Genomic DNA, 25,752 nt, shown 5'->3' with positions numbered 1-25,752 from the left:
TTGTACATTTTAGACTGAGGCGACTCTAGAACTGACATACTTCTAAAGGGTGCAAAAAGACTGAGGAACGCTGCACCATGCAATAAATAAGGAGATCCTGAACTTCTCCGGAAGACATTTTTCACAGCTGGAACATCTGAAATTCTCTGGGAAGGATGTCATACTCTTCTCTGGCCCTGCCCTAACATCTGTTGGGGGTCTTGTAAAAAAAAAAATGTTCCCGCATGCGGCAGTTGGGTGCAGACCCCTGTGCAGGAACACAGCCCCCCACATCCCAGGTGTGGGGTACCAGTGACCAGCAGACGTGCTAGTGAAATGGCTGTGTCATTCTCCAGTGTAGTCCATTTCCCTTGTTCATTTGAATGGAGCCTTGTGCGCCTCTCTCCCATTGTACTGGAGCCCCCTCCTCCCCATCCTCCTCTCCTCCCCCATCCTCATCCATTCCTTCTTTTCCCCACATTTTCGGGGCCCGCCTCTGTCAGTGAGGTAATCAAGGCTTTATAGGCGGCAAGGCTCGGCTGGGCGCAGCAATCCCTCCACCACCAGCAGTGCTTTATAACGGTCCTCCTCGTCTCCGCATCCATCACCATGAGCGCCTCCGGTCCTCTGCAGCTCGGACTCATCAACTGTAACAATAAGTACCTGACCGCCGAGAGCTTCGGCTTCAAAATCAACGCGTCCGCCTCCAGCCTGAAGAAGAAGCAGGTATGGACCCTGGAGCCGGTGGGCGAGGAGGCGGTGCTGCTCCGGAGCCACTTAGGCCGGTATCTGTCGGCGGACAAGGATGGCCGGGTGTTCGGGGAGGCGGAGAGCCAGGACTCGGAGTGCCGCTTCTTGGTCAGCGCTCAGGGGGACGGCCGCTGGGTGCTCCAGTCTGAGGCGTACGGCCGCTACCTGGGGGGCAGCGAGGACCGGATCAGCTGCTTCTCCCCCTCCGTGTCCCCGGCTGAGAAGTGGGGCGTCCACCTGGCCATGCACCCCCAGGTCACCATCTACTCGGTGACTAGGAAGAGGTACGCCCGTCTGGGGGCCAACGGTGAGGAGCTGTCCGTAGAGCGGGATGTGCCCTGGGGGCTGGACTCCCTCATCACCCTCATCTTCCAAGACAACCGCTATAGCATCCAGACCCCTGACCACCGACTGCTGGCCCTGGATGGAACCCTCAGAACCGAGCCCGACCCAGACACCAGGTTCACCCTGGACATCTCTGCCGGGAAGGTGGCCTTCAGGGTCAACGATGGCCGCTACCTCACCCCCTCTGGGCCCAGCGGTACCCTCAAAGCCGGCAAGAACAGCAAGGTGGGCCGAGACGAGCTCTTCGTGCTGGAAAGGAGCTGTCCTCAGGTGGTGCTCACTTCAGGCAATGGACGGAACGTGTCCACCAGACAAGGTGAGAGACCACCATCGGAGCGTCTGTGGAGGTCCACACCCTCACATTGTCCTCCGGAGCACACAATACTCCGACCTTTGCCATACGCTAATAGAGCTTCACAAACAGAGTTCCTGGACGATCAATAATTCTGATCACTTAGTTTGGCGTTATGGATCAGGATCATTGATCGTCATTCTGGAACGCAGTGATCAAGATCATTATTGATCACTGGGCTTCAGAACTATCAAATATTACGCAGTGGTCAGGATCATTATTGATCACTGCGCTCCAGAATGGCCATCAATGATCTGATCACGGCGATCAATGATCCTGATCACTGCGCTCCAGAATGGCGATCAATGACCCAATCGCTGTGTTCCAGAACTATCAAATATTACGCAGTGGTCAGGATCATTATTGATCACTGCGCTCCAGAGCAGCGATCATTGATCACTGTGTTCCAGAACTATCAAATATTATGCGGTAATCAGGATCGTTATTGATCAGTGATCCCGATCACTTTTCCAGCACTATCAATGATTATGCTGTGATCAGGATCATCATGTTCCAGAGCAACGATCAATGATCCCGATCACCGTGTTCCAGAACTATCAGTGATTATGACCACTATGTTTGGCATTATTGAACACCGTAATTGGGATAGTTATTGATCACTGCGTTCCAGAGCAACGGTCAGTGGTTCCAATTGTTGCGTTCCAAATTGTCTTCAGAGACCTGACCGATGGCCTTCCAAAGTAACTCAATATTTTCCTTGAGATTTTGGAATGAATGGAATTTCCCCACCCAAACTTACATTGACTGTTAAGCTGGCCATAGATGAATAGAAAAGCACTCATTTGATTTTCATATGGTTAGTGTGCTTTCTGCAACAGTCCATTTCCCTTTCATGATTGAAAAATGAACATGTTGGGGGTGTTTGTTTGGTGTGTTTTTTTTTTTTTGTCTTTTTTTGTCATTTGTAGGTCAGTAATTTAAAATGTGACAGATGCAATTGGGGTAGTGATTGAAATCGATCAGAACAAAATGGTTAGAGTTGAAAATGATTGGAAGAATGTTGAAGTTGTTAAAATTTCTAATAAGATTGGGCCATTGAAAGTCAGATCAAAAAGTTTTTTTTGACTTTTTGTGTTTTCTCTACTTCCTCTATGGCCAGCTTTAGAATTCTGTTTGAGGTAAATCTTATTCCATCATGTTCTTTGGCTTTTTCTTTCATCACCATGGCCAAAAATAGTTGATTTGACCCCAATAACTATTATAAAATGTAATATCCAAAAAGTTTCTGGTAAAATTGTACAGTTGTATGGCCAGCTTAAGGAAATCTGTATCCATTCATCCCAAAAGTTTGTGTGTTCTGTATATTTCCCATAACTCACTGGACACTCCTTTTTTATTAAAGACCAGACCTGTCAGAAAAACAAGGTAGAAGACTGAGTGCACTCAGAGCATAGGAAAATAACACGTCCTATTTATAAATATCAGGAAACATTAACTCACCTTCACTATAAAAATCATTTTCAGTATTTTAAAACTAGCTGCAGTAGAACTAGTTAACATACTTCACCCCAGTTTCCTTTTTCTATAAACATCTTGGTGCCAATATACAAACACCGTCACATGTGACACTGTGCTGTGAATGTCCCCTGAAAAGACTGACAAACAGGATGGAAACAGACATTTAACCTATAATGAATGCTCCAGTCTTTGGTAAACATTGATGTGAACTGCAATAACTGTATTAGTGTCTGATTCCAGTTTAAAAAAAAAAGTTTCATCTTATGAGGATTACGTTGTTCATCATGTGTTGTGAATTAGCTGTGACAAAGTCGGTGGCATGCTCTACTTTTCTTCGGGATACGAGACGCTAGCATTGCACTACATGGAGAATGGAGTCTTTGTCTGATGATCCACATAGTTGCTCCCCACCCACAGCCCATGAAAGAGGGCTGGTCAAAAGAAGAGGTACTCGGCCTCCTAGCCAATGTGAACATTTTTGTGGCTTCTGTCTCTTAGCGAGAATAGCCAAAAGTCTGCGCATTAAATCCCTTAGACCGTTACTGTGTAACAGATGTTCCACTCAGATTTCATTGAGTGCTTTGCATAGAAACCTAAAGAGAACTAGTCATGAACAGGCATGTGCAAAAAAGTCAATATTTTAGTCCTCGTCAGCCAATATTTTAGTCCTTAGTCAGCCAATCTTCAATATTTTGTCTATCTGGTTTTGGGTGGGGGCAACGGAGGTTTGCATGAGATCTGCTGATCGCTGCCTATTGGTTTTTCCCATCTCCTGCATTGTAAAACTCCGTTCATTACTGCTTCACTAGTTTAACAGCAGTTTTAATAAAAAAAAAAGACCCAAAAAAAACCTACCCTATAATCACAGCTGCTTCCTGCCTATTGTTCTATTCATGGAAGTCAAATTTGGTAGCAGTCTCGTGTGCAGAGATTAGACCCTTTCTTCCCATGGCAGCTTGCCTCCTGAAAGCTTGGCCTTTTTAGATGCAGTGCACATACGTGGTCCCTTCCATTGAGATTAGCAGACGTCTCCTCTCCATGCAGCAAGACCAATTGTGTCTGGGTCTTGTGGATCTTGTAATGTGTAAGGCGGCATTTTGCAAGCCTGATTTATGATATTGGGGTTGTGGGAAATGTATCTTTAGATCTGTTAGGGATCAGTATTTAGCTCCATGCTTTTACTTTTATTTAAATGCCAAAAAAAATGACCAACAAATGTGCAGAATAAACATTGACTTGAGACATTCTGGGTGGTTGTTTTCGTAGTGTGTGTATAGCTAAAAATGATAGCTGGTTGGCTATGAGAAGCAGAGTAATTGGAAGGGGTTAAAAACGCCTGTGTTGCGGAGCTTCAGAAGCACTGCCTATTCAGTGCAAAGGGCAGGGGCGTTTTGGGAGCGCTGTATACAGTGCTCCCACACAGCCCCAAATATGCTGCTTGCTAGGAGAAAAGAAAGTAGAAATGATGCTGCCCTCTAATATATTAAAGAAAAGAGTGTACTAACCAAATTCCGCTATCACGATATTACGTCCTTAAATTAAAATACAATGAAAAATAAAAATCCTTTAAGTTTTTCGGTACTTTAGACCAAAGTGCTGTTAGACCCTCTGTCAGGTGTTGCTAAACTGTTATGTGTAACCCCATAAAAATGTGAATAAACCTAATTTCTCCTAAACAATGCCTTTATTTTTTTTTCAGAAGTGTGCCATGTGTGAAAAAAAGTTATTGGTGTTAGACCCTCTGTGCTGGGTTTTAAAATGCCGAACTAAAAATATTTAAATTAGCCAAAACAGAATGTGTGTGTGTGTGTTTAGGAACCCACTTGGAAAACTGCCTCTGGTGAAAGAGACCTATTTGGGTGTGATTAGATAATTCTAAGTCTAACACAACACTTTGGTTTAAAGTACAGAAAAACTCTTTTATTTTTTTTTATTTATTATATTTTTTTTCATTGTAATTTTAATTTAGGGACGTAACATCCTGATGGCGTAATTTGGTTAATACACTCCTTTTCTTTAATATATTAGAGGGCAGCGCCATTTCTACTTTCTTTTCTCCTTCATCCTTTATTCTACGTAGGGGTGCAACGGATCGTCAACGATCCGTGATCCGAACGGGTCACCCTATTCGGATCGGCACACGCCGCGGCTTTGGCCTAGCTCCGAAGCGGCAGCCATCTTGGTGCACCTGTCGGCGTTTACAATGTGATCGCTCCGTCAAATGACGGAGCGATCACTTGTAAACAAACCGGCGTCATGATGCCGATTCCTCTCCCCTCTGTGTACTAATCTGTACATTGGAGGGGAGCGATCGTATGGCAGCAGCGCTGTGGGCTGCATCTGTACAGCCCACAGTGCTGCTCTGTGACAAGTACAGTCACAGACATCCTTCCATACCAGCCATACTCGGCGATACCCAGCCATGCTCAGACAATATTACAGTGGGGACTACATGGTGGTGGAATTTTCACAGGTTTTTGCAAATTCAATTTGCCGATCCGTGACTCTGATCCGAGGAACGATCCAATCCATGAGTTTGATCTGTTGGACCCCTAGGTAGAAGTACAACCCCCTAGTATACATAAAAGATCTTTTCAGCCATTTATATAATCCGTAGCGCAGTATTACCTTTTTCTTTCTTTAATGCTGCTTGCTAGACTTTTTCTAACGTCCCACAAGCGCACCGCCCGGGTGTGAAAGCACTTGAGCAGCAGCTTTCAGGCGCCATTTCTTGCACTGAAACGCCTGAAAACTGCCTTGTTGTGAAAGGGCTCTTAAGTTTACCCTCCTCACAGGGTGTTTGTGCTGGTTTTTTTTTTTTTTTTTTTTTTCTGATTTAGATTCAGCTGTGACTTGTTTGCTGCAGATTACATCCGAAACACTTGGCATCTTTAAGCTTGAATCTTCAAGGACTCGTTCATTGCTTTACTTGTGTTGAAATGTAAACTGACAGTGATGCATATGATGATCCAATTCACAATTCTGACACTGAGCTGCGGGAATGAAGGCGTGTGAGTTCAGCTGAACTTGCACAATTTCACTCCTGCATGTCGGTCCCGATTTTGTGTGTTTCTGCACAGATGTCAATGGAAATCTCACCCCGAAATCACAGAAAGTAGTACAGAAACTACTACCTCTTCTTCAAGTACATTTTGGCAATGCCTATCTCGGGGCGATTGGACCCCCCCCCCCCAAAACAGACATTAGATAAATGCAAATATTCCTTTAGTACAGGGTACTGCAGTCTTCCTCACTGATTTTTGCTTTGGACGAGCAGTCTCCTAAAGCAGTTCTTCTGGCTCTGATCAGTCTTGTGACATCACTTAAAGGCACACCAGCAGCATAGGAGTGCCCACTTGCATTCCAGCGTTGGAGGGAAAAAAAAACAGGAATAAAGTGTAACTAAAGACAAACTTTTTTTTTTTTTTTTTTTTTGCTGAGTGGAGAGATTAGAACACGTGTTTGTGTGTGTGTGTTGAGAAAGGTAAGCCTTTACAGGGGTAACACTTTCTTGCCTTATTCAAAATACATTATTTTTTGCCTTTGTTCTACTTTAACGTAAATCTTTGTCTTTATAGACTAGCATCAAGCAAAAAAAACACAGCTCTGCACCAGTGCACCATTGTCTACCACTTCTGAATTCCAGTGAAAAGCACTCACAGCCAGCCGGTGCTGCAGCTATGAATCCTTTTTTTCAAAGCTGTTGGATCGGCTGCGGCAGGAGGGGGAGGTCGGGCCAAGTAACTAGGGTTCTAAAGCACTTAAAACTGCTGTTCAACCTTTTTAAAATAGATAGAGATATTTGTCAGCAGCTACAAATACTGTAGCTGATTACTTTTTATTAAAAGGACACACCTGTCCAGGGACCAGCGCTGTGCTCACCCAAATTGCTTCTTCTGTGGTCTATGGGTCCCTGGCACCAGCATGTTTACCGCAGGCTGTGGCTTGTCCCAGAAGGTTTCAAGGGGAAGAACTTCTGGTGGATTGCCGTAGTGATCCAACCAAAACCTGTCAAACACCTTTAGGGTGATGTTCCGATTTTAAACCTAGGACAGAAAGTACTACATGCACTTTGTCCCATAGAGGACAGAACTGGAAGATTATACAATTTTTTTATAAGCGCTACCTTGCGGGTTTCCTCCCACATGATAGTAGGGTAACTTGGCTCATGTCTAAATCAGCCCAAGTATGTGTATGAATGTGAGTTGGGGACCTCAGAATGTAAGCTTCTTGAGGGCAGGGACTAATATGAATGTATAACATAAATTGGTGCTATACAACAGGGGTCTCCAACCCCCGGGCCGCGGCCCGCTACCGGGCCGTAGCCCGTTTGCAGCCGGGCCACGAAGTTTGCACTGATATGCGGCGGCAGTGAGCAGAACGATCACTGCACTTCCGCCCACACAGCCCTGACGCTACACTGCTGGGGGTGAAGCAGATGAGCAGAGAGATGACATCATCTCCCACCGCCCGCCCACATCACCGCTGTTCCGCCCACACAGCCCGGCCAGTATACTGTTGGAGGTGAAGCGGGGGAGCAGAGAGATTACATCATCTCTCACAGCCCGCCCCGCATCACCTCTGTTCTCTCTCACGCGGAACCCTCCACTCCACTGCACTTAGTGACAATTTGCATTTAAGATGCTGTAAATAGTGGCATGTGTCTGTGGCAATCTGGTGGCATGTGGCAAGTGACTATGGTAATCTGCATCTGGTGGCATGTGGCTGTGGCAATCTGCATCTGGTGGCATGTGGCTGTGGCAATCTGCATCTGGTGGCATGTGTCTGTGGCATGTGGAAATCTGGTGATATGCAACATGGCAAGCTGGTAGCAAGTGACAAGCTGCATCTAGTGACAGATTCTGCATTATAGTGAGTTAAACTATTTCATTTTATATTACAATATAATAATAAAAATGATGCACTTCAATCATCCTGACACCACATTAACCATGGCGTTGTGATGACGTGCTAACACCAGCCATTTCCTGACAAATTGGCCGCGAAAAGCCGCATCGTCCCCCATGTGCCCACCCCCCCGGGCCTTGCCACAATTTTCATCCACAATGCCGGTCCCCGGTGCCAAAAAGGTTTGGGACCACTGCTATACAACTACCAATAATTATAATCTTTAGGGTCATTCCAGAGGTAACCTTTGCCTCTGAACAGCTCAGTGTGCAAGACTTTACTGGCTACTCGGTGGGTTGTTAAATGGCATGTCTTGAAGTCTGCTAGTTGTGTCCGGTGTATATTGCTCCTGGTATCAAGGATTTCCTAAATGTTCAGAATCCCCCCCCCCCCCCCCCCCTCCATTTTCACAATTTTCAGGTATACAGTATTTCTCTGAAGGAGGCCTGTACTTTGAAGAGATCTGTTTGGTCACTTTATCCAACACAGGTTCATTGCAACAGACCGGACAGGCTTTGGACAACAGAGAATGTCAAATGCCAGCTCTGATTTTATTCCCTTGAATGATGAACATAAAATCTAAGTTTGAGATTATAGCCCATTTACATTGTGATATTGCATTGTTTGTGCTCAGGTTCTCACATCCTTAAAGAGCTTTCTGTTGTAATATTGATGTAGTGTCTTGCTGAGTCACCAACATCTGTCAGACTGTATAAGCCTTAAAAGCATTTGCTTTGTAAAAAGCTATAGCTTCCTGCTCATTACTTTGTCATACCCTTGTTTGGTCATCGAAGCGCAGGATTCTTTTGTCTTGACATTTCCTGTAATACCTGTATGACTGAGTAATGGTGGTTTTGCATTGGTCAAATTTTGTCAGATGTATTTTAAAGCTAAACTCTAGGTCAACAACAAAATGCATTTCAATTTCCCCCCCCCATTTGGTGCAGCTGGTGTAAAACCTGAATTTTACTTTAACTTGTGTACTTCAGAATTCAGATTAGTAGAGGGAAGAACCACATTGGTCAGTCAGATTTGCTTGTATGGACCAAACCCACGCTGACAGAAGGCAAGAGCAAAGATTACCTTCACGAACATGGTGCTGCTCTTTCGTAGGCTTGGAGCAGAGAGAACCTAGCTGCGCACTCCTGTATGGGTTTTGATTGGGAACTTTGATGTTTGCCTGGACTTCAACTGGTTCTAAAGTCCAATTTTACCATATTGCATTCTCTGCATTTAAGGTAAAATGGAACCCTTTTGAATAGCAGCCCTCCATCCCCTGAAACACTTGCTTGAATCTGTCTGCTGCAGCTCTTCTCTTCCTGTAATAACTGGAGGCTCTGATAGCAGTGGGAGCCATTGGCTAACTGCTGTCAGTCAAATCCAGTGAGAAAGTGGGGGGGCCCAGTTCCAGTCCCACTGTGTCTGGATGCACACAGCCCACTCAGGAGAGAGGCTGCACTTGTGCCCCCATGGCACACAGCTTGCTCATGGGACACAATCCAAACCCCCAGAGCTGCATCACATGCCACTGGCACTTCCCCCAGATGCCACTACTACTCAGGTGGATGTCCCACAGCGTCCTGCATACTTCCTTGGCCAAGTGTGTATGGGGCTGGTCTGAGGAGGTGTACCAAAATGGTGCCGGAAACGTCATTTCTGGTAGACAGCCATCTTTGTGAAGGCTGGAAGCCTTCAGGGCAAATACTGGAGTGGGTCACTTCTGGTGATGTCACTTATGGGCGGCAGTGTGAAAGACAAATGCTCAAAGACCTCCCTCCCTAATGGAATGCCAGAAAGGAGGACGCCGACAGGAAGTGGCATGTACAGGTATGTCCACCAACCTGCACGGGGTGAGCTGGGGCGGGGCCAGAGCTGATGCAGGAAGCAGTTAAAAAGGGCCCTTTAAGCAAAGGATCATGGTGGCTGACCATGTTGGATGCTTCTCTGCCCTGCAGATCCTGCATGCCAGGACAGCTACAGGGTAAGCCAGAGCACTCTGAAGTCACCTGTCTTTAATGCACTACAAACCTTACACTTGCTTTGTATCTGTAAACCACTTTCCTCACCAAGGTCCTTTGTGCGTAATTGCAGGCAAAGCCCCAGAGGAAAAGGGGGCAAAAAAAGCAGCATAGCAAGTGCCTTTTGCAGTCTCCAGTTTGCCCCTGATTGGAACAAGCCACTGTGTCAAAAATGCATAAAGAAAATGGCGGCAAAGGCGTCGCAAGTCTTTGGAGGAAGCCTTTCTCAATTCCTTTAAAAAAAAAAAAGAGCACTATTGGCCTCTATGCTCAGCAATTGAGAAACGAGGTGCCAGCAAGCTCCAGCCAATACAGTACGCCATCTACCAGCAGGGCGTGTATCCCCTCGGGTAGCGGGGAAGAGGCGGATCAGCGAGAACAGGAGGCTGATTTGGATGAGTCCGAGGATTGCTTATGCTCAGACACCGATGAGGATGACCTGGCATCAGAGGGCACCTTATTCCCTTCAGAAGATAGATAATCTTCTGAAGGCTATAGCCGACATGCTGGGTATCAAAGAGAAAAAATCTGCAGCTTTCCCTGCATGACAAAATGTACAAAGGGCTGCAGTCCAGGAAACCTAAAAAATGTTTCTGGTGCATCAAACTCTTAAATATAGTTGAGGGGGAGTGGAAAGAAAAAGCTCTTCATACCAGCGGTGCCCTGAAGTGGATGCCTCCCTTGTCAGAGTTGCAAACAAATCCAACTTGGCCTTTAAAGATGCAGGTACCTTAAACACATGGACAAGAAAATAGAGGTGCTATTAAAGGCTTGGGAAGCTGGGGCAGAACATTTGAACCCAGTGATGGCTTACACATGCGCAACCTGCACCCTATAATCTGGCTGCCTTAACTGCAAGAGTTAGTGAAGGGAACATGCTAAGTGAAGAGTTAGTGAGGACCACTCCCACGCTAACCAGAGCAGCAGATTCCTCGGCTGAAACGGTAAGAATATCTTGAAGGGCCACAGTCTTGGTGAAATCAGCCAGAAGAGCCCTGTGGCTGAAGTCATGGGAAGGGGACATTGCCCCCAAGAACAGGTTGTGTGGAATCCCATTCACAGAAGATTTGCTGTTCGGTCCTGGACAGGATGGCAGTGAAGAACAAAGGATTCCTCAGGCTAATAAGAGGGCGAAGCTGCCCTTTTGTCCATACAGAAAATTTAACAAGGGAGCTTAAAATCGCTGGGGACAGCAAAACAAGGTAAGGGAGCCTTTATTCTCAAGCCCCCCCCAACCCAAAGAAGAAAAAACGACAGTCTTCAGGTGGGGGGCAGACTGGCAACCTTTTCCCACCAGTGGAGGGAGGCTACAAGAAACTAATTTGTCAGCTGCACCATAGCAGAGAGCTACGCAATAATTGCCTGCTCCCCAACCAAGTACCCAGTGACCACACTTCCAAGGGGAAAAAGCTTTTCTATTGTCCCTGGAAATCCTGTTGACCCAGAAAGTGATGTCCTACAAGAAGAGAGAAATGGGTTCTGTTCGCAAGGAAGAAGCAATCGGACAAGCTAAGGCTCATACTGAACCTCAAGCCACTCAACAGAAGGATAAGATGCAAGAGATTCTGGGTGGAGTCCATCTATTCAGTCAGGAATATCCTACCAGCAGGGCTATTCATGGTCACAATAGACTCGCAAGACGCATTCCTACTTGTGCCCATAAAGAATAGTAACCTAAGGTTCACAATCCAGGGATCGGCAGCTACCCTGTATCTGCAGTACACATCTTTGACTTTCGGCTTCTCTTCTGCACCAAGGATATTTTCAGATAGCTAAAACTCTAAAGGGCCTGAGACGGCAAGGCATAGGCATGATACCATCTCCTAGAAGATCTATTCTTTGTGGATTCAGCAGAAAACATTCTTGGCACAAGCCTGTCCCAACTACCAAAACCCGGAGTGGATAGTAAATACAGAAAAATCGCAGCTGACCCCAAGCCAGAGGGTAGTATACTTGGGTTATGTGCTGGACACAAGTAACCAAAACTTTCCTGATGGAAGAAAACAAGAAAATCAAGGCGGCTATAACCTCTGAGAACAAAGTTCATCACTATCAGGTGGAGAATGGAAGTGCTAGGACTGATGTCTTCAATCCCAGCCATCACCTGGGCACAGATCCACACGAGGCCCCTACAGAATTACATTCTGACCCAGTGAGATGGTGACTCGTCATCCCTGGAGATGTCCATTCCTGTCCTGCCATTGGTCAAACTCTTCAGTGGTGGCTCAATCTGCTCCACTACACGAGGGGTGCAAATGGACTCAAGCCAAGCCTATCAGGATCACCAGTACCCTAGGGTGGGGTTGCGCACATGGGCATCTCTGTACACAGAAGAAAATGGAACTCCAGTTGGTCTCAAACCTGATGGCGTTAAAAACCATAGAGGAAGCACACTGCATTCCAACCAGCTATACAGGGCAGACACATGAGTATTCAGTCAGACAACGCCACAACGGTGGCATACCTGAACAGGCAAGGAGGGACAGAATCCCAATGGTTGAGCCTGACGGAAGCGATTTTGTCATGGGCTGAGATAAATATCAGATCTCAGGCATCCACCTGAAAGGGACAGACAATACACTGGCAGATTTTCTAAGTCGAAAGACCATAAGTGGTCGCTAAACCAAGCAACCTTCTTGTGGATCATGCAAACATGGAGTGCCTGAGGTAGGTCTGTTTGCCTCAAAGACAAACGCAAAACTGTTCTCGCTGGATCCCACAGATGGCCACATCGGAGTGGATGCATTCAGTCAACTGGACTTACCAGTTGTATTATGCATTTCCTCCAACCGCTCTAATACCAAAGGTAATCCAAAAAATCAGGGGAGAAAGGGCAACGGTGATACTTGTAGCATCCCAGAGAGCATGGCTCAATCACTTGGATCTACCAGACCCCCTATCACAAGGGCCAGTCAACCACCCAAACCACACTTTCAGCTTGGTTACAGAGTGGGTGAGGCTGCAAAAGTAAAGGACTGTCAGTGATCTACACCATTCTAGCCAGCAGAAAACCTGTTGCTAGAGCCATTTTATGAGAAGAAGGTAAGAAGGAAGTTGGTCTCCGGCTATGGTAACAAACAGGATTTCAACAAATCATCCTGGCAATTCAAGATAAGATGATTGCTCTAAAAACCATGCTTTTATTGGCCAGAAGAGTGGGCGAAATTAAATCTCTTTCCATGATGGAACCATACTACCTGATCCAGACAGATAAAATAGTCCTCTCGCCAGACCCAGTTTTTCTACCAAAAGTCTCTTCAACCTTCCACAGGATGCAGAGTGTGGCTATCCCATCTCTCCCAAATTCTATGGATAGCAAGAAAAGACACATACAACAAGCTAGGTGTAAGAAAAATACTCCCTAGATTATCTTGAACAAAGGACTGGTGAACTACCTCATTCGTCGTCCTATGCAGGAGTCAATGCCATGCGACTTCAAGATGTAGGCCTCCTCCCTTCTACATGCTTCTGGTGGATAGGAAAGCCCATCAAAACAAATGGCTCGCTCTTTGACGTGCACAGGAATAAATGTGAACGGAGTCTTTATGAAATGTCACTTGTGACCTTTTCAAGAAGTTCTAATAAAATAAACTGCAATGTGCTGGGATTGACACTTTAGCACAGGTTTAATCCCAGCGTGCTCGGTCGGGTGATCAGTGCATCGTCCTGGTGTGAACGAGCCTTTACTAAAGCACTTGTGCATTTTCACACAAAATGAGTATTCACTTAAAGTAAATCAGCATTTTGCTTTTCACTTCTCTGCATGTGATTGGATAATTGTAGTGAATATCCATCTGATTTATTGTGTGAAGATTCTAAACTCCTTTTGGTTCATTGGCCTATTTGTGGCACTGACTCAACGTAGGCATGCATATTTCTGACTCAACACTTGATTTAAATGCTTGTTTTGACTTCAAAGCCCTGAGTCATAGATCTGAAGAGTGAGCATAATTGGCAACTGGTATTTTTAGATGGTCAGCATAAGCAATATTTCTCTTTTTGAGCTGACAGCACATTTTTGGGGACTGAGTGTGAGCTCTTATGCTTTGCGGTAAAACCAAGGAAGCTTAGACTTCTGTAGTGTATCAATGCTTTACTAAACAGGAAAGATGCACATACAACACAACTCATAGCTTACAAAAATATGCCTACAAATATTGTACACATTAAACTAAACGGTTTACTCCAATTTGGGGTTTAAGATATAATGTCAATGTCCTTCATAGTTCCTTGCTCAGTCCAACTCAAATGTCTCAACTCTAGAGCTCCTGGTAGCCATGTCTTTTCTAATTGTCCTTCCAAACACATCTCCTTTCCGAACACGTCTCAAAAGCTAAATCTTTTTTTCTTTCGTTCGCTGACTGACACAGCTCCATTAAACTTGACCATAGGGTTGTTACGCCATCTTCAGGAGAGGACTAGGCAGAACATGTTATACATGTGAAAACACAGAACTTTACAGTTCTGCCCAGGGGGAGGTTCCTCCAGTAACATCCCCTCAGCCTGCTTCCTGCAGATATAATATAATATAATATAATATATAAAAATATATATTTTATGGCAGAAGTTTGCATTTCGTGCAAGATTTTTGGATCCTGTGATCTATCAACAGCTGGCTGGCTGAGTGACAGGCTGGATACCCTTGTAGTCTAGATACGCGCTGGGTCGGCCACGACATGCCCCTCAGGCTCCATGTGAGCAAAAAAGGCTCTGGTGCACACACATGACCAGGCTACTGATATCTGTTTCAGTGTGCCGTGGCCAACAGCCACCCCATACTCTTCGGGAGTGGGTCTGTGATGGGATGTCCCCCAGCTCGTCCAGGATGGTAAGTACAGCTCTCCCTGCCTCGGCGGGGTTGAGTAGCTGGGAAGTCTATTTGGGGGTCCTTCTCCTCCCTCCTCCTCCTCCCCCCCCCTCCCCCATTTTACCGTAGTTCAGCGGCCGTTTTCCCTGTGGTTGTCCCTTATATTGGATGGCCATTTTGTTGTAGCCCAACATGGTGTTTATGCTCAGCACTGGTCCCTGCTGCTCAGAACAGTGCGGTTTCTCACTTGGGACACCTGGGAGCTGACACAGAATGCAGAACTCGGTCAGGGTGGCGAGTCCTGTGGTGGGGGGCCCTCAGTCTGCAGCAGCTAGGAGGGTAGGACAGGTACACAGTCCCACCCTCCTAAGTCCCCAAGGGTGGCAGACAGGGTGGGTCAGCATGGCTCTAGAAACTGATGTTTCTTCCCCCTGAGCTCCCTGCAATTGCAACTGGCTCATCTGCAAACGGTGCAGTGCCTTTGAACGCTTGTCAGCGGTCGTTTTAAAATGTTCTTTGCCAGGGTGGAGGCGGTGTGCGGGCGCAAAGGTGGTAAAAAGCGCCACATCCCCCTCCCAAACCTCCGGGGAGAGCTGACCGACTCGGGCTCCACTGAGACTGGCGGCCCCTGCTCTGTTGCTTCAGATTTCGCTGACCAGGACTGATTGGACAGTGAGGATGAGCACGTATCGCAGCTGTGCGTGATACCCTGAAGATTCAGGATACAGCAGGTCCTTCTGCTGAAGTAGCGGTCCCTTTTGGGTCCCGTAAGCCAGCCCGTACACCTAAGGTGTTTCCGTGTCTGACTTGTGTTGCAAACACTTACTGAATGGGCAAGACTTTTGCACCGCTAATTGGAGGAGCAGCAGGCTACGCCTGTCTGCGTGGAACTAGCAGACCGATTGGTGCTCAGCCTAAAGTAAGTTTTGACGCTTCAGTGTCAGCAGTGGTGCAGAGGGACCTAATTTGGCTGAAATGCTGGTCTGCGGAACAGGCATCTACCCTTCCTTGTTGGATGACATTTTTAAGAATGTCACAGGTGGGAAGAGTACCTTGCCCCCCACAGGCCAGGCAGACTAAGGAGCCAAGCTGTAGGCAAGGACCCTCATTTCTGTTCAAAAGAGGCTTTTTCGTCCATCCGGGACTTCGGCTAAATGCTCCCAGTCCGACAGGACAACCTCCTGAGGGACAAAAGCGCTGCTGGAACCGCAAGCCTGTGAACAAAAGTGCTACCGCATGAAGGTTTGCTGCCGCCCATCATATGGGTGGGGGGACATCTTTGGAAGTTTGGAGCCGGTAGGCCTCTCGGCTATCTGACCAATGGGTCTGTGAACTGATTTCCTCTGGCTACAAGAAAGAGTTCCTCTCTTGGCCACTAAACAGATTCTTCCCTTCCAGCATACCCTTACTCCCGGGTCGCTGGGAGGCCCTATTGGGGGCAGTATGGGACCTGCTGAGCCACAGGGTGATGGAACCTTTCCGAGCTCGGAATGGGCACTAGGGATTCTACTCCAATCTATTTGGATGTACCCCCCCCCCTTTATTTTTTATTTATTTATTTTTTCCCCGCTCAGTCGCTGCACTCCAAGGGGACTTCCTCCTGGCGTCTTTGGACTTCCAGGATGCGTACCTGCACATACCCATATGCCTCAGGCATCAAAGGGTTCTGCGCTTCTTTTTTTTTTTTTTTTTTTTTTTTTTTTTTTTTTTCCAGTTGGGGAAGCCCACTACCAGTTTGGCTCTCCCTTTTGGCTTGGCTTCAGCACCCAGATGGTGGCTTCCTTCGAGGCAGTACAATACGCCCAGTTTCACACCAGAGTCTTGCAGAAGGAGACATTGACAAAATGGGCAAACCTCCGTTATCCCTGGATTGGCAGATTCGGGTATGTCAGACAGGGACTCCCTGCTCTGGTGGCTGAGGTCCCTGGAAAGGTCGTTCCTACATCTACATTGGACTGTGATCACAACAGATGCCTGACCGGCTGGGGTGGAGTACTGGGTCCATTCGACCCAAGGCCTCTGGTTGGGTGGAATCCAAGTTGCTGATCAATGCGCTCGAACTCCGAGCAATCGGGCTATACCTCTCAACATAGTTGATGAGAGTATGAGGGCGTTCGATCAGAAAAAAAAAATCCTTTCTGTTCCCACCCCTTGTTCTGACACTGCTTGGACGTCCCTATGGCCAAGATTAATGGAGCTGTCAGTCAGTGAACAAAAGAAGGTAGTATTTCTGTACTCACTGTAAAATCCTTTTCTCTGAAGTTCACTTACTGACACAGCACCCACCCCTCCTATTGGTTTGTTATACTGCTTGACGTACTGAGCTGCAGGAAGCAGGCTGATGGAATGTTACTGGAGGGACCAACCCCTGGGCAGAACTGTAAAGTTCAGTTTTTTTTTTTTTTTTTTCACATGTATAACATGTTCTGCCTAGTCCTCTCCTGAAGGTGGCATAACAACCCTATGGTCAAGATTAATGGAGCTGTGTCAGTCGGTGAACTTCAGAGAAAAGGATTTTACTTTGAGTACAAAAACACGTGTGGTGTGTGTGGTTTTTTTTTATTTTTTTATTTTTTTTTTTTTTCAGCCAATTGAACAGATCTAACATGGGTTTTCCAACTTTTATGTAGCAGTGACCTTTCATCTTCATGTCAGTTGGTTGTGAGATAGATAAAATTAACCACTTGACCACTGGGCACTTAAACCCCCTTCCTAACCAGACCAATTTTCAGCTCAACATTTTGCATGACAATTACTCATATAACACTGTACCCATATGAAATTTTATGTAAAAAAACAAAACAAAATTGAGCTTTCGTTTTGGTATTTAATCACTGTGTGTGTGTGTGTGTGTGTGTGTGTGTTTATTTATTTTCATAAATTTTGGCCAAAATTTATACTGCTACATATCTTTGGTAAAAATTAGTACAAATTGGTGTATATTATTTGGTCTTTGTGAAAGTTTTATAGCGTCCACAAAAATTGCACAAGCTCGTGGAATGGCAACAACCTTCGCTATTTAAAAATCCCTATAGGTGACGTGTGTGTGTGTGTGACACATTTTTAAGGGGGGGGGGGGGGGATATATTTTTTTGATCGCTTTAATTCCTATTACACATAGCATGTACATACCAAAAAATGACACCCCAAAATAGATTCTCCTACTCCTGAGTACGGCAATACCACATGTGAGACTTTCACAGCCTAGCCACATACCGAGTCTGGGTATGGCAGGGTATTGCTGAGCATGGATGGCTGGATGTGACTGCAATTGTCACTGAGCAGCGCTGTGGGCACTACAGATCCAGCCCACAGCGCTGATGCCGTCCCCCTCTCCTCTCACACTGTACTGATTGGTACAGAGAGGAGAGAAGAATCGGCGTCATGACACGACCCTGGTTTGTGGTTTGTTTACATGTGATCGCGATATCTGAGAAATCAACCTTCTGTGAATCATATGTCATGGGGTGGGGGGGAGAGAGGGAGAGAAGTTTGATACCACTCACAAATTTTACTCTGAGCCATCCCATATCAACAGCAAGTCGTCAATATCTTTGCCACATGACAATATGCTGTATGTGTGGAATTCTCATTGCCCAAAAATTCCCTCTCCCACTCAAGTACAGGTTGGTATATACTATGTCCCCATAGCCACACCCTGTACCTGGAGGTACTGGGAGCCTTTGTATAGAAAAACATTGTTTCAAAATAAATTCCAGCATAGCAAGTATTTTATTATATAATGGCCTCACAATGCGCTTCATCAACCAGCTGATGGGTTCAATCAGGATTTCTTTCTAACTAGGGATGAAGAGATTTTATTTATTTTTTTCTTTTGAGGATTTTTAGACACTTTCTCATACATCTCATGGTCCAATAAGACAGCATTGCCTCCCTTGTCGGATGCCTTTTCTTGTTCCAAAGTTATTTTTGAAAGGTTTGAGTGACAAATTTTTGTTTGGGACTCAAGTTTTTGATAACGTTGTCATTTTTCTCTCGTTTTTTTGTCTGCCTCACAAACCATGCCAATGTAGGATTTTGATTCAAAGGTTGAAATCTGTTTGCTTTTTGATATCATTTGACCACTTCAGAATTGTCCTCATCTGGTATTTCATCATGCATATCCATCTCCCAGGAAACATCATTTTCCTGTAACAGCAAGTTCAGATTTGGCACATCTGCTTTTATTGTTTTATGATTGTATGTTCATTCACTGAGACACTAACAGAGGATCAAACACATATGATTAGAAAATCGTTTGTTTTTCAAAGTTTCCAACATGTCCGATTTGTCAAATTTGATTGCCGCACGAAAAGCAGCTGTTGCTGCAGCCCACTAATGGTGTGAAATTCGTACGAAAATACTTCGAATGAATTTTCCTTTTGAAATATACGCATCTAACAGTGTATGGCCAGCATTGGTCTCCTCCTGTTTTGTATACTCCATGGTGCAGTATCGCACATTTTTATTTTATTTTTTCATGCTTTTAATTTCCTAGCGAATACATTTATATCCTTTTTTAATTTGCTTGTAAATATTTTTGTTTGGACAGTATAACAGACCTGTAACTGTATGTGAAAGGTATAATTGGTTTTTATATATATATATATATTTATTTATTTATTTATTTATTTATTTATTTATTTTTTTTTTTTTTGGTTTGTTTTTGCAAATTAAGGCAATAGATGTCTTGTCTCTCCTCTTAAACAGGTCTGAATCTTCACGTTTTGTCCACTGGTACTAAATAAAAAAAAAAAAACTGCCTCTTCAAGTTAGTTGGCGACTGTTGCTATTGCCCCACCTCTCCATATTGCAGTGATTGACGCATGAGTGCTCCCACGTGGGTAAAGGGTCCTTAGACTGGCAATCCTTTCCTTTAAGTCCTGGAAAAAATACTTGCTGGCTTTTTTATATTGATTGCTCTGTGCTACATCTTGGTGTGGGGTTTTTTTTTTTTTTTTTTTTTGTTAATCCTTGAGACCTCCTAATAGGTGTATCCTTTGTGGACAGCTGGCAGACTCTTTATCTCTGCATCCTAGAACATTTGCTCACATCCTGCTCTGATGATTTCTTTGTCTGTCGGACGTCTGTGTTTCCTCATGCAGTGTGGAATTGCGGATGTCCTGTTTCCATATATTCTACATGAAAATCCTGTAGGTCAGCACCTGGCTTTAAACAAATTTTGTGAGTTCTGTCTCTGGATACCTGCATAGTATTCATCCAAGTTTTTTTTCTTTTTATGGGCTTTACAAAACACTATGGTGGTAGTCCAGATGTTTTCCCTCTACTGTAGAAGGTATCAAAAGTACACTGAACTCCAAAGTAACTAAAAATACCTTTTTGTTAATTTTGCAGAGGAACAAAGCCGTCATGCCTGTCAAACTGTTGGCTGTTTACAGACTGAAGCATTAAGAATACAAACAGGAAAATACTAAAATCTAATCCAACTTGAAAGATAACGGTTTGCCAACAATATCCACATCAGCTCAAGACAATACAGGGGTACAGTGAACAATTCATTATGCAGGCAGGATCACTTCTGAAACAATGGTTTTTGATACCAATTTTAAATCTTAACTGAAAGGATTTTTATTCGCTCAACCCAACCGGTTGAACAAAAAGCAGCAGATCACTGTATTGTCGCAAGCAATGTTGGTGCGCTGACCCCCCCCACTGTGCTGTTTGTATCCTGGCAGCCATTGACCGTGAGCTGATTGGATGTTGGCTTTCCAGCGTGTGTCCTCAAAAGCCGGTCGTTAGACTGCAGTATACACTGACCGAAAGTTGGCTGGTTCCTGCTGAACCTACTGATTTTTCAAACAGTGTACCCAGATTTACCCTCGCAGCATATAGGGAGAATACTGACTGGTTCACAGAAGAGGCTTTTCTACATATTAAAGGTAATGGGCAAGTTTTTTTGATGCCTCTTTTCTTGGACAGGATTGAATTTAAAATGGCTACATGCACATTAAACAAACCTAGACATTTCATTAAATTTCCACCATACCAAAACAATACTGATTCCCACGTGCATCATGTTGCATGATGAATGCAGTCTGGTGAGAGCGTGGCAGTGTGTGCGTGTATGTATGTTAGCTATAGATAAAAAAAAAATGTGTATGGCAAAAGTACTGAAGCAGTATGCTTTTGTTTTGTGTCTTTTTTTTATTTTTATTTTTTTTTCCCCCTTTTTTAACAGTACTTTCCAGCTTCCTGCGGGGGAGGGGTCCCCCCCACATGTATGGTGTATGCGGGGCAATCATAGCAGTCATTGGATTGAGCAATCACTTTGTAAACTGGGATCATGCCCAGTTCAGCTTTTCACCAATACAGCATGTGAGGTTGATTGTGTGCTTATCAGTGAATCCACATCAGCACCCATCAGTGCAGTGCATTAGTGCATGTCAGGGCAGCCACACCTATCCCAGCAGTTTGTCACCACAGCCCACAGTATGCCAAAACTTTTTTGAAAAAAGTGTAATGGTCAAGAAATTAGATGGGTAATTTATGCTCCATGGATATTGAGCCTCTGTATGTGGCCAGACTATGTAAGACGCCTTTCACGTGGGCTGACCATTAAGGTCTGCCTGTCAGCTTTTTAGACAGACCTGAACGGACGCTCCATGAAGGTCTAGTGAACGACAGATGTCAGTGGTGACATGCCTGTTGACATCCGATCTGCTAAATTGGGACAGATGACAACCTTTTTATCCAATCTGCTAGACAGATGGAAAATAACAGCCAGGTGGTCCGTTTTCATCCAATTCCCCCATAGAGGAGAGCAGGGCCGACAGGTCTGTCCCTGCAGTGTGCAGAGACGGACCTGTCATCTGCCTGCTCAGCTGGGATCAACGGATCGATCCCTGCTGAGGAAAGCGGAAGTCCATACATGGATACATCCGTGTGAAAGAGCCCTAAAAGTCTCATGTGGCATCGCCATACTCGGGAGTAGCTAAATGTATTTTGGGGTGTAAAATTTGTGGCATTATGCCTCCATAGAGTATACATTGGGGTGTTTGGTTTCCAAAATGTGGTAATTTTGTCATTTTGTGGATGTTTCCATTGTCCTGGCCATCAATAGGTAGTAAAATTAGATATGTAATTTATGTCCCTAGAACACACAACGGTGCTCCCTGCATGTTGGGCCTCTGTGGCTAGGCTGGGAAAGTCTCTCAGGTGGTATCTCTATATTCAGGAGTAGCAGGATCTGTTTTGGGATGTAATGAAGTATGGATATGAAATGTGAGAGAAGTGACCTGTTGCTATGACCATTTTGTGGAGGGGGGGGGGAAATTATAGAGGAAATCTTAATTTTGCAAAGAATTGTGGGGGAACATTACAATTTCAAAAAACTTTTGTGGCTTGCTAGTTTCTCAAGAAATGAGATGGGCTGTCAGTACATTAGATGTGATCAATTTTCAGTGATTGACACCATAACTTGTAGACTCTTACTTTCACAAAGACCAAATATATACTGATGCGGGTTGGGTTTTTTTATTTTCCAAAGATATGTAGCAGTATACATTTTGGCCAAAATGTATTAAAGCGGTAGTAAACCCGTAAAATTATTATCATTATTTTTTTTTTTTTTTTTTTTTTTAACCTACAGGTAAGCCTTATTATAGGCTTTCCTGTAGGTAAAAGTTAAAAAATTGAGCATACAACCACTTTAAGAAAAATGACTAACTTGCAAAAACAAAGAATGCATGTGTGGTGGGTTTTATTTTTTTTTTTTTTTTTACGATTTGGAGCATAAAATAAAGTGGTGATTAAATACCACCAATGTATGGGAGGGGGGAGGGGGGGGGGACAAATTTTCATGAGTACAGTGTTGCGTGACTAATTGTCATTCAAAGTGCTGAAAAAATGGTCTGGTCAGGAAGGGGGCAGAAGGCCCATTAGGCAAGTGGTTAAAGTATATGCAAACCCTCGTAAAAAAAAAAAAACACTTTCCGTTTTTAAAATAGAAAAAGGCAAGTGTATGCAGATCAGGGGAAGGAGACGGTAAGTGTCATGTTGACTGGCCCCTTTTACTAAATGAACTGAGTGATCAGTACCGATCATGATGATTATTTATAATTGAAGTATAGTAAAAAAAACTTTACTATACTTCAGTTTCTAAATGAACAGGAGCAGTGCAGCTGAGGGTGCAGAGAAAGGATTAGTGATCTTTGTCCCCAGTTCTTTCTGTCTCAAATGTAAGACAACTGATATTTCACCAAGGTCAAGAAGAATACGGGAGATTGTGTCACATGTACCACACAGCCAATACTTGCCAGATATTTCTGCACCTCCTTTTTAATGTTGCTGTTGGCATCTTGGCAGCTCCCTGATCCGTTTTTCTCGTCTTTATCTTTTCATCCATTTTGGAGGAGGACGTCCAGTTCGAGGTATTCCCTGTTGTGCCATATTTTTTCCACTTGATGACGGTCTTCACTGTGTTCCATGGTATAACTAATGCCTTGGCAATTCTTTTGTACCCTTCTGACTGGTACCTTTTTTAACAATGAGATCCCACTGATGCTTCGGAAGCTTTCTGCATACCATGACTTTTGCTGTAGGATGCGACTAAAAATGTCAGGAAAGACCTACTAGAACAGCGGGAAGTGTATTTTTAATCAGAGGCACTTTAAATGATGGCAGGTGTGTACTGACTCCTATTTTAACATGAGTTTTTTTTAATATGATTACTTTAATTCTGAACACAGCTACATCCCAGTTATAAGAGGGTGTGCACACTTCTGCAACCGCATTTTATTTTTATTTCCCCCTAAAAAGATTTTAGTTTGTTTTTTTTGTTTTTTTCAAGTGACTTGAACAGTTTATAGGTCACATTAAAGGTGGAAAGTTGTGATATGATTTTTTTCTCATTTTTTACATCACAGAAACTTGACATTTTAAGGTGTGTGTGTGTTTACCAAAACATGTTCATGGTATAGTTATATAATGGATATGGCCTGAAGGTGCACACTTCCAGGTTTAATTTTGAGGGTATGTACATCCAAATCTGAGGAAGGGTTTAAGAGTTGCCACTCTTAAGAATAGCCATCCCGCTTTTTTAAGAGACCAATTGTAATTGGACAATTGAATCAAAAGCGGTTTGGCCAGGTGTGAGCTACTCCTTTGTTTCTTCAATTAAGCAGGTAAAAGGTCTGGAGTTGATTGTAAATGGCACACTTTTATCTATTGCTGTGAACTTGCATCAAGCATTCAAAGAAGCTGTCCATGCAAGTGAAACGGGCCATTGTAAGGCTTCAAAAACAAAACCAATCCATCAGAGATGGCAGCAACATTAGGAGTGGCCAAAGCAACAGTTTGTTACATTGTGAGGAAAGAACGCACTGGTGAGCTTGGCAACATAAAAAGGCCTGGATGTCCTCCGAAGACAACAGTGGTGGATTGCAGGATTCTCTAATGGTAACGAAAAAACATTCACAACGTTCAAACAAGTTAAGAACACTCAGGTGGTGGTTGTATCACTGACCAAAAGCTACAATCAAGAGAAGACTTCACAAGCGTAAATGGAGGGTTCCCCACAAGGTGCAAACAGGTCATAAGCCAGATTAGACTTTGCCAAAAAAAATAAAATCTAAAAGCCAGACCAGGTCTGGAAAAGCATTCTTTGGGTGGATGAAACAAAGATTAATCTGTACCAGAATGACAGGAATTAAAGTGTTAAAGCTTGGAACATGGTGGAAGCAGTATGATGGCATGGGCATGTGAGGCTTCCAGTGGCACTGGGTCATTGGTGTTTACTGATAAGACAGAAGCAGCCGGATGAATTCTGCAGTGTTTAGAGCTGTCAGCTCAGACTCTGCGAAATGCAGCAACGTTGCTTGGATGAAGCTTCACAGTACAGATGGACAATGATCCAATGCACACTGCAAAAGCAACCCAGGAGCTTTTGAAGGAAAAGTGGAATATTCTGCAATGGCCAAGTCTATCACCTGTTCTCAACCCACCTATCTTGTTTATTTTTATCAATTAACAGAAGTCCAAATCACACCAAATACTCATCTGATCACTGTTTTGTCTTAAACATCAGTCGTTTTTAGGTACACTTGAACACTTTTTTAATTATATATTTATATATATATATATATATATATATATATATATATATATATATATATATTTATTTTTTTTTTTTTTGGAAAACTCAGCGGGCAGGTTGTTCCAAACATCTTTGAGAACTAATCAGCCTCAAATGCCTTCTCCATGTAATCCCAGACTTGCTGATCAGGGCTTTGTGGGGGTCAAACCGTTTCCAGGACTCATGCTGAAAATGGTTCTTAATGACATTGGCTGTGTGTTTGGAGTTGTCCTGCTGCAGAATAAACTGGGGGCCAATCACACGCTGCCTTGCCTGATGGATAAGTATCTGCCTCTGTTTCCTAACATTGGAGACACCATTGATCCTGACCAAATCTCCAACTATATTTGCAAAAATGCAGCCCCAAACTTGCAAGGAACCTCCACCATGCTGCACTGTTTCCTGCAGACACATTGTATCACTTTCCAGCCCTTCTGTGAACAAACTGCCTGCTACAGCCAAATTTCACATTTTTGACAGTTCAGTCAAGATTACCTGCTGGCTTTTTAAAAAAAAAAAAAAAAATTTCTCTGTACTCCGTCCTATGTTTTCACGCATAGTTGAGCCACTTAGCCTTGTTTCCAAGTCGGAGGTATATGTGGGTTTGTGTGTTTTTTTTTTTTTTTTTTTTTTTTTTTTTTTTTTTTTTTTTTTTCTGCAATCCATGAAGATCACTTCTGGACAGTAGATGGATGTACCTAGGTCCCACTGGTTTCCACCAGTGCTGTGCTGATGGCGCTGTTGAACATCTTCTGATGTGGAAAGGAAGCCTGTGTCTGCTTCTTTGCGTGTGCTACTTTTTCCACCAGTTCTGAGACGTACAGGCAAATGAATGGCATACCATCAGGGGAGCATGCGATTGGCCCCTACAGGGCCTTGATCTCAACATCACAAGGATTTGTAGCAGGCTACATCCATAGTTGTGGTTGGTTTTCCGAGCTGTTTGGAACAACCTACCTGCCGGTAGCCACACCAAATTTTGATTTTGGATTTTTATTCTATTCGCTCACTTTGCATTTTG

At 44.2% G+C, this 25,752-nt stretch overlaps 1 protein-coding gene across 1 annotated transcript in view; it reads left to right on the top strand.

The window, feature by feature from the left end:
• Positions 1-478: 478 nt before the first annotated feature.
• Positions 479-25,752, top strand: part of FSCN1 (fascin actin-bundling protein 1) — a 62,542-nt gene continuing 37,268 nt past the window's right edge. The window contains exon 1 of the mRNA XM_077448712.1: positions 479-1,390. Within this exon, the coding sequence (XP_077304838.1) occupies positions 589-1,390 (802 nt within the window). The 5' untranslated portion in view covers positions 479-588. The remainder of the gene's footprint in view (positions 1,391-25,752) is intronic.

This window comes from Lithobates pipiens, unplaced genomic scaffold (assembly GCF_037356315.1).
Source record: "Lithobates pipiens isolate NorthernLeopardFrog02 unplaced genomic scaffold, aLitPip1_a1.2 Scaffold_22, whole genome shotgun sequence".
Lineage (NCBI taxonomy): Eukaryota > Metazoa > Chordata > Amphibia > Anura > Ranidae > Lithobates > Lithobates pipiens.
The sequence above is the reverse complement of the archived record's forward strand: the minus strand, read 5'-3'. Positions and strand labels throughout refer to the sequence as shown.